Here is an 8,903-nt window from a genome sequence, read left to right as displayed (position 1 = left end):
TATATAATTATTTTTTCGCTTATTTATAATGCGTCTATTGCAATTTTCACTTTATCCTCTCAAACAGTCCTAAGAACGTTCAGAGTGCGCTACTTCACAGGGGGATTCACCCCCTTGACCCCGCCGGGGTCATACGTAATTCGCATAACGGCTCCCCCCCCCCCTTTCAAAATCCTGGCTACGTCCCTGCCTAGTAGTAATTCAAAACGACAATAGGCTAAAACCAAAACGGCAACACTTCCAGAATGGCATACTGGCCTAGGCTATAGGGTAATTGGCAAAAGGGAATTTTATTTATTTATGGCCTTCAGCGGCGAAAGATCATGTCGGTCGCGATAAGCAACCGCAGTATGGAAGGCCGATGTACAATGTTTTGTTTTTTTTTTTTTTGCTTCAGAGAGACTTAGTAGGCTAATTTGTCATAGAAGTAAAAAAGGGAAAGAACGACGACAACAACAACAACAACAACAACAACAATAATAATAATAATAATAATAATAATAATAATAATAATAATAATAATAGTAATAGTAATAATAATAATAATAATAATAAGAAGAAGAACAAGAAGAAGAAGAAGAGCAACAAGAGCAACAACAATAACAACAATAATAATATAACATACATATTCAAGAATAAAGAGATTGGGGGAAACACAATATATAAAAGAATCAGTGGACATTTGAAAAAGCAAAACTTTAAAATACAGACAAAATGATGCTAAACAATTTATGTTATAAAAGTAAAAACGCGGAAAAATAAACTAATTATGAACATGAAAGTGTACAACGATTAAATACGGAAAATGAGGCTAAGTTGTCATAGAAGTAAATGACGGGAAAGAACGACAACAGCAATAATAATAATAATAATAATAATAATAATAATAATAATAATAATAATAATAATAATAATAATAATAATAATAATAATAATAATAATAATAATAATAATAATAATAATTCAAATTAAACCTACATTGTTTAATTTGCCGTCACTTTTTCTTATTTTAAATGAAAGCTAATAACAAGAAGGTTTTAATTTACGGTACTATATTTTATACTTCTTTGCTAATACAATATACAAAGTATTAAGCAATTCAAATATTGAGTTTTCAATTTTAGTTAATATCGCATATGTAAATAGTCACATCTTCGACCAGGTACGAAGTAAAAAATATTTATTACAATATTGAGTTTTCAATTTAAACAGTCACCTTCGACCAGGTAAGATGTAAAAAAATAGTTAATTATTATCATAAAACCGTAGTTTTACTTAAGTTTAAAGGAGTCTAAAACCACGTGTTTTGTGAACTCGAATTTACACCGTTGCCGCGTTCTCTTGAGATCTGACTGCCATTTCGAATACAAGAAGGCTTCTTACACCTAAGCATATCTCTACAAATCTTGCGAAATTCTGGTAAACCATAGGCATACACAAACGTGTTAATATAGGAATTAGAAAACGCAAGAATAACGGAAAAATGATAAAGATCTGATGACATATCCACATGAAATCCTAGATTAAACCCAAAATAAAGGACTTGGTTTAGTGTCCAGCAGACCGCGTATGCTGTGCTTATGCCAACAAATGTGATCAAAACGCTGCGGAATGCGCCTGAGAATCGATCTGATTTATTAGCACCCGAGTGAAAAGCAGGCCTGTGAAGAAGCTTTAACGCAATAGAAACGTACACAAATGCGTTAACGATCATAACGGAGAAATATATTACGACAACGACTAGTACTCCTGCGACGTTCTGCAGACCACTAATTGGCCAGTGGACCGTGCAGTGTTGGTACTCATCTAAGACGTTGACCAAGGCCCAGTGAAGTTCAATTGTAATTCCTACAACCCAGGGGATCAGCGTGCACCGGCGCGCAATCCTGAACGTAAAGCCGGTGTAGTGTCGGATTGGATGTATGATCGCAAAATAGCGATGTAACGTCATCAAGATCAGGTTGACGGATGATGATATCGCGAAAGCCCAGTGGAAGTAACCAGACGTCCAGAACATGCAAAGTAGCTTGTGAAGCACATTGTCTTCTGCATGTTCGATTTTCGGTAGAAGGTTGTACATTGAAAAAGACACGCTTGTTGAGAGATCGATCAGTGATTGGTTAAATACAAGAATTTTTGTGGTATTTCGTAGAGATTGGACTTTAAAAATGACCAGCATAACTAGTAGATTACCAGTAACCCCTAGCACGCCTATCATGGCGGACAACCCGGTGTACCATGGCTTATACGGCGAAGACATATTCCCGAAGCCGCCGTAATGCTCGTCCTCGTATTCGCTGTTCACTGTATTCATTTTGGATGATCTGAAACAAGAAATAAAAAAAAAATTTAATAAACCATTAAGTTCAATAAAGAAAACTTTCACAATACCCTCCAAAATGGCGCAGATGCTTGGGCTATTATATTGAGGCGCTCAGAAAAAAAGGGTAAGCGCCTCCTGGACCCATCCCGAGGTTCATTGAATAAAAAAACCCTTACTATATTTTTTTCATGTAGGCCTGTTTGGCTCGAAAAGAAGAGTGGTCTTTGGTTGATAAAATAAGGTTGGGACATTTAGAAAAAAAAACCTACGGTATATTTCCACGTCTACATGACTGTGCCAATGTTACGTTACTTTTAATTTCTGGTAATGGCCATTTTTCACGCGCACAGTGAAGATTCGTTCACATGTACGGGAGCAACAACGCTGGTAACTCTACTTGCGTTGGCATATCGTCAACTGCAGCATGATGACTAAACTTCTTTGGTATTGTCAATGATGCGATACCCCTGTCTTGAGCACGCCGAAAACACCTTAAGCTTGTGTCAACCTAGCAAAATAAATCGATGCAAACGCAAACTATTGTCTCATCCCTTATCACAACTCTTTCACGTGGTTCACATTGAAACAGACTGATGGTGACTGGCGTATGGCGTCACCTTGCGTTTGCGTAACGCGGAAATTGCATGCTCTGTGTGAAACCGCCTAAACGCAGCGCAACGGCAGTTGACGTTTTATTCTGATACAGTACCGATACCTAGTGCAATTAGACGCTCATTGTGTAATTTGAAACACTAATGCATAGTTCTTGAAATTTCAACCTTGATTTTAAAATTCTGTGATCAAATACTTTACAAGTCTCGCGTTAATTACACCGGAAGCCATTTATCTGTAGCCGTTATTGTTAGAATGTGACTACTGTAAAATGAACTTTAGAAATTCGATAATTTTTAATAAATTTCTTGTTACCATCTCTAATGACCAGCTCTGGGCACTTTATTATATTTCACCATGCCTTATCAAAGTTCTTAAATCAATTAAATTGACCTCGACTAGGAATGGTAATAGGCCCATATTGATAATAAAAATAAAACTCGTTACCCCGCATATATGCTGCACTCATGCTGCGTAATACTTTCAATAATAATAATAATTTCAATATAATATTACAATATTTCTGTGTTTTTACGTTATTAATATTATCAGCCTATGTGTCGATCTTATTGTTATTGTTGTTATTGTTATTATATTAAATGCTTTGGGTGTACCACGTATTTATGAAAAGAACTGTTATTTTTCTTCTTCTTCTTCTTCTTCTTCTTATTACTATTATTATTATTATTATTATTATTATTATTATTATTTATTATTATTATTATTATTATTGTTGTTGTTATTAATATTATTTTCATTTGTGTTTTTATTATTATTATTGTTGGTATATTTTATTTGACCTTACAGATTAAATACAAATAAAAATAGCCTAAGAGTCTAAATTACCGGTATATGAATTCAGTACCGGTACGCATTATGTCTGTATTGGTATATACACCGATACTTTAGTAGTTTGTTAGCCTAAGGACCTATTTCGAGTTTGCTCTCTTTATGTTTCTTTTCAAAGCGTAACACATAAAGCTGTTATAATTATGGAACCGGAACCCTATTCTACATACAGTAGATATTGCAGTAATCTTCAATTAATGAACAAGGGGAAAAACTTACTTTTTATGTGACCATTAACTAGGTAACTGTTTTCCGAAGATGATATTTCAGTTTTAATGTTTCTGACACTGATATAGACCTATATCGCCAATGTCTTGTCCAAATATTAATCAAACGATGAGATAAAGATGAGCGAAGAATGAATACTTAAATGTGATAGCATTGGTAGGCCTGTTTCATCAATCAACTGGTATTGTAAACTGAAAACAAGGCCGTCCAATCAGAAAATAGCATGGAAGTAACCATGGCGATAAACATCATCTTAAACTCTGTAATAAAATGGTTTATGATTCTTTAAGATAGTTGAATAATTCATGATATTGATAACGTCACCCAATTTAGTTACAAATAAGTTTTTAATTGTCATTAGTGAACCAGGATTTGATTGTTCATTTCGCCCGCAATAATTATTCATAGAGCAAAAGAGAATCACAGATACGGCAGGCCCGAGCCATGGGAGGGTTTTATGGTTCGGGGGTTGAACCACACTTTCAGCAAAATCCCCCAATTCCATCGAAATTCCTGAACGAGTTCTCCACCAACACAGCGAAGGCACTGCAGATTCACCCAGACTCTGAGACGGAATAGGACTGTTTTGCTGTTTGGAACTTATCAATCATATTAGCACCCAATTTATCATTTATTTGTTCACCTTTTTAAAATTGTAGCTTACGATAAGGCCTATAAGCTATAGACTACGGTATCTCATAATAAAAGCTCGTAGATTAATTGACTGTACTCTCGCGATCCCGAACATGGAAACCACATTACAGCGGCTCACAGACATGTTGCAAACACCGATAAAAAATGTATTTATAATATATTTAAGGTTCATTGTTTAAAGAAAAAACGTTCAGATTTGTAATAAGTTTAAAGACCATTTTTATGGCAAAAACCTTAATTTATATTCCATTAATGCCTTTACAAGCAGTCATTCGAGCTGGCGGGGGGGGGGAAGGGAGCGGTTGTTTTTTTTTTGTACTCTAATGAAAGGTTTACATTGAAATTCACAGTTTAATATGCTTTCGACAGTTAGCATTAATTATATATTTTTAACCAGATGATTGAGTATTCATTTGTATTATTATTATTTTATTTAAGACCTGACTAGACCTACACTTTTTAAAATCATGTTTCAAATAGTACGAAGAAGCACCGTACATACATAGATAGGCCTACGTCTTCGTATGCTACCGTACTTCATATATAGGCCTAATTGCATTGTTTTACGATACATTGTGTTGCACAGTGTACCGTATTGATATTGATTATGCGATGATTTTGTTTGTGTTTTGGTGTGATTTTAACAATGCCAATTCGCAAAATTATTTAACTGCACTTTTATAGCATTATTTAAACCCATGAAACAGAAAACTCGCTAGCTTCTGTATTTTATCCTTTATCGTACAAAGTCTAATATAATTTGAACTATGTGAACCATAAAGCTATTGCGCCAGTTTGTGTTTCGATTGCTGTCATGAGCCATCACACGTTATTTAAACAGGGAAAATGAAATAAACGTGAGAACATTTCACAACATTCGCACTAAGTGACACACACAAGTGCGGTTAGAGGCTGGTGAACAATCAGATTAGCTTAAACACGTGTGCGAACCTTGTACTATACTAAATCAATTTGGGAAAATCTAAGATTTGGGGTGTCGGATGGGCCGGGGAGGGTGTCAGCGAAGTCTGGACAACCCCAAGCTGGAATGCCCGATTTTGGAAGTGAAATAAAATTTAAGTATTTTACAACAGCTGTTAGAGGTACCACCTCAAGGGAGAATATACAAGAGTATATTTAGTGTCAACTTATTTTTCGAGGTTTTTCAATTCTTTGTTGGATGATTTGAAGATAAAATAAAATATGTAGGCCTATTTCTAGACTATGAAGCGCAACATTTCACCTACAGGGATTACACCATATCGTATTATCTCTGCTAATTATTTATATTGCTAAATTTGACTGGCAAAAAATAAGCCTATGCATGGCATCATTGAATCGAAGGATTGAAAATGTGAACCAAGAGTTTAAATGTCACAAGATAAGGAGCACTAAGTCTAAAATTTAAATACCGAGGGTTGCAAATCTAATAAGGAAAAGAAAAGAATCATTATCACTATACGAACATAACATGCTAATCTATATAAAAAAGTTATTTTTTTTTAGAATTAATCTACACCGTACAAGGTGGGTCTTAACCATAACTTACGACTTTAGTGGTTAAAACTTTAAAAAGCAAGGAAAATATAAACAGACCGTGGCTGTGCACTAAATACAGCACGGTATACAGTATATTTCTATTTAGTATAATAAATTATAACAATCATAATTTATATAAATCATAAATATTATACCGTCATGCACATTTGATTATGCTTGGTACACATTACATTGTTTTTTATGAAAGTCCAAACCGAACATATTCGACGATAGAATAGAAACAAAGTTGAACAGGGAGACGATTATGATTCTCTGTGCAAATTTACAAAACTTTCGAAAAATATCCTGGCAACGATTCATCCCGCCATTTCAAGAAAATTCCGCGAAAACGAAATCGTAGAGTTTACTCGGCTCAGACTTAGCGGAGTGAGAATCAGAATTTGGATTTTTTATGCCATTTGTTAGACTAAGGTCACCAGTGTAGGCCTAGGCCTATGCTCATTTTTATCATCCATAATTCGTTTTTAATGTGAGTAAATACCGAATGAGATGATGAAGTTCTAGTTAGTGAATTGGCCAACAAGAAGGTTGTGTTGTTTACATTTCTCTGTTCATATTATTGGATTGTGCAGGCTATGCCTAGCCCAGGCTTGTCAAATTATATTCCTACCTAGGCCTAGGCGAGGCTTACTTTTAGCCTAGACCTGGCTTCCTGCCATACTGGGGAGCCAGCAGTGCATGATAAATTCCACACCGGAGAGTAGGCCTAGGTGGTAGTCCTAAGGCCTAGGCCTAGCCAACTGGCTTGAATAAATATGATTTTAAATTTTTTTTTTTTTTTTTAAAATTTGTTAAAATTACTGTGATGGCTCAGTGCAGAATTCTGAATCAAATGCGTTTTTAATCACATTATTATTATTATTAATATTAGGCTCTATAAAAAATATTAGCATATCACCCTATCTAGGGCCAAGGCTATATAGGGCCTAGACCTATATATATTTTTACAGTACCATAAGACATGCACGCGAGGGTGATAAACTAATCTTTTTTTTTTTTTTATTGGGCCTTACCTCTGGGCCTTACCTCTGGGCCTTACCTCTGCCAAGAAAACAGTGTTCCTGAATATGACGGCCGATTCTATTATTTTATTGAAGGGTATTCTACTGCACTCAAGAAAATAATGTGTTGTAATATGACTGGCGATTTCATTGTTTCATTGAGGGTATGCTGCAGTTTCACCCATTATACATGGCCTGCAGGGGAAAGATAAAATAAGCCGTCGAACAAGGCTTGGCCTAATCAGCTCGGCCTAGCCTAATTGGGCCAGGTTTAGCCAGCGAGCCGGTCGTATGCAACAGTTACTTAGGCTTGGACGGCTTGTACTACTCAGCTCGGCCTAGCCTAGCTTAGCTCAGCTGCTGGGCCTGGTCTATTTAGCACATTCGTTATATTCTTCAAATCTATCAAATGTTGCATTAAACTAAAGCATATTTTAAAGGGCCTATTTTGTTTTTCTGGCAAACCCCAGGCACAGAGTGGAGGTATGCCCGAACTGCTCTAGTTAATGTTAGTAATAATAGTATGAACAAGCAGTATATAGATGATGATTTTTTTTATATACTGTTGATATTAATTTAAATACATTTTGGTGTTATAATTATATATCAATAAATATTTTGGTTGTATGTGGGATAATTTACTACTAGATCTTCCAGTTTTTGTTGTTGTTGTTTTGCTATAGAATTTGAATTCCTTTCATAATTTCATGCATGTTCAGTTTCAGAATATGTCCTACTGTGTTAAGTTGATTCTTTCAGATGCGTAAAATGCTTAGCAAGTGTTCCTTTGATATTACAGTGTTTAAGTATATAATTGATGAAATTCCATTATTTTATGAAACACATACTGTGATAAGTTTTGCACTTAACTTGTAGTAGTTCTCTGTTGAAGCATTAATTTTGTATGTCACCTTGATTATATTGAGGAAAGATTGCTAATTTGTAAGTAAAAAGTGGTGAAATTTTACTTAAATGAAGTTAGTTATCGCTAGTAATTTTATCATCCCAAATCATGCTGTAAGACAATGATTTGTCATGTATTTATAGTTTAAAGATAGAACATAGATTTATACTGATATTGCCAGAAAGTAAATTATTCCCATTTTTGTAAGTATTAAATTATTAATTACTTGTCAATTCAAGCATTAAACAGTGTATCATTTGAATTTGTTTTCTGTTTGTGTGTAGATTATAAAAGATGGAGAAACGCAAGCTCTTTTCCACTCATGGTCCACCAGCCAAGAGAGCCCATGCCGACTTTGATGACGACCCTTCAACTTTCGAAGAAGAATTAGCTCACCTAGAAAAGTTAGAGTCAGAATTGACCTCATCCAACCATACAGTCAATGGTAGTGTATTACAGTACAGTCATGAAATATTGCACTTTTACCTGCGCGCAGGCTTCGTAGATACATCGTAGCCTGAAATAAACAATCTAACCTGTGCGCAGGCTTCGTAGCCTGATATAGACAATCTAAGATAGGCTACGCGAAGCGAACCTACAAAGCAAAAGCATGTTGTTTATTTGTATGTGCAGAAAGACTACTGCATCTTACTGGAATAAACAATGTATTGTTTGATAATTTGTGAATGGCAAACATGAGTTTAGACCGTTAATTTAAAGTATGGAACTGTTTTTCAATAAGAAAAACGTACACTTGACTTCATGGGAGTCT

At 35.0% G+C, this 8,903-nt stretch overlaps 2 protein-coding genes across 3 annotated transcripts in view; one reads left to right on the top strand and one right to left on the bottom strand.

Moving 5' to 3' along the window:
* Positions 1 to 1,003: 1,003 nt before the first annotated feature.
* Positions 1,004 to 4,142, bottom strand: LOC117122109 (somatostatin receptor type 5-like). Of its 2 annotated transcripts, none has more exons than XM_033267585.1 (2): positions 2,593 to 3,012; positions 1,004 to 2,324 (listed from the first exon to the last, which is right to left on the bottom strand). In XM_033267585.1, exon 2 carries the CDS (start codon positions 2,312 to 2,314, stop codon positions 1,292 to 1,294), a length of 1,023 nt encoding a protein of 340 aa, XP_033123476.1. In that variant the 5' UTR covers positions 2,315 to 2,324; positions 2,593 to 3,012; the 3' UTR covers positions 1,004 to 1,291. The 2 variants fall into 2 exon arrangements, with proteins under 2 accessions (XP_033123476.1, XP_033123475.1); XM_033267584.1 differs by lacking the exon at positions 2,593 to 3,012 and adding an exon at positions 4,004 to 4,142 and having other exon boundaries at positions 1,006 to 2,324.
* A 2,411-nt stretch (positions 4,143 to 6,553) lies between these two features.
* Positions 6,554 to 8,903, top strand: part of LOC117122104 (DNA polymerase delta catalytic subunit-like) — a 43,504-nt gene continuing 41,154 nt past the window's right edge. Inside the window, exons 1-2 of the mRNA XM_033267579.1 lie at positions 6,554 to 6,695; positions 8,416 to 8,576. Of these exons, the coding sequence (XP_033123470.1) occupies positions 8,426 to 8,576 (151 nt within the window). The 5' untranslated portion in view covers positions 6,554 to 6,695; positions 8,416 to 8,425. The remainder of the gene's footprint in view (positions 6,696 to 8,415; positions 8,577 to 8,903) is intronic.

This window comes from Anneissia japonica, unplaced genomic scaffold (assembly GCF_011630105.1).
Source record: "Anneissia japonica isolate Jap-2015-1 unplaced genomic scaffold, ASM1163010v1 scaffold288277_len221691_cov202, whole genome shotgun sequence".
NCBI classification, from domain to species: Eukaryota; Metazoa; Echinodermata; class Crinoidea; order Comatulida; family Comatulidae; genus Anneissia; species Anneissia japonica.
Note: the sequence above shows the minus strand (reverse complement) of the source record. Positions and strands in the feature narration are given on the sequence as shown.

Bases quoted from the DNA above. Each gene is read 5' to 3' on its own strand.
- LOC117122109 (XM_033267584.1), bottom strand. From the start codon at position 2,314: ATGAATACAGTGAACAGCGAATACGAGGACGAGCATTACGGCGGCTTC.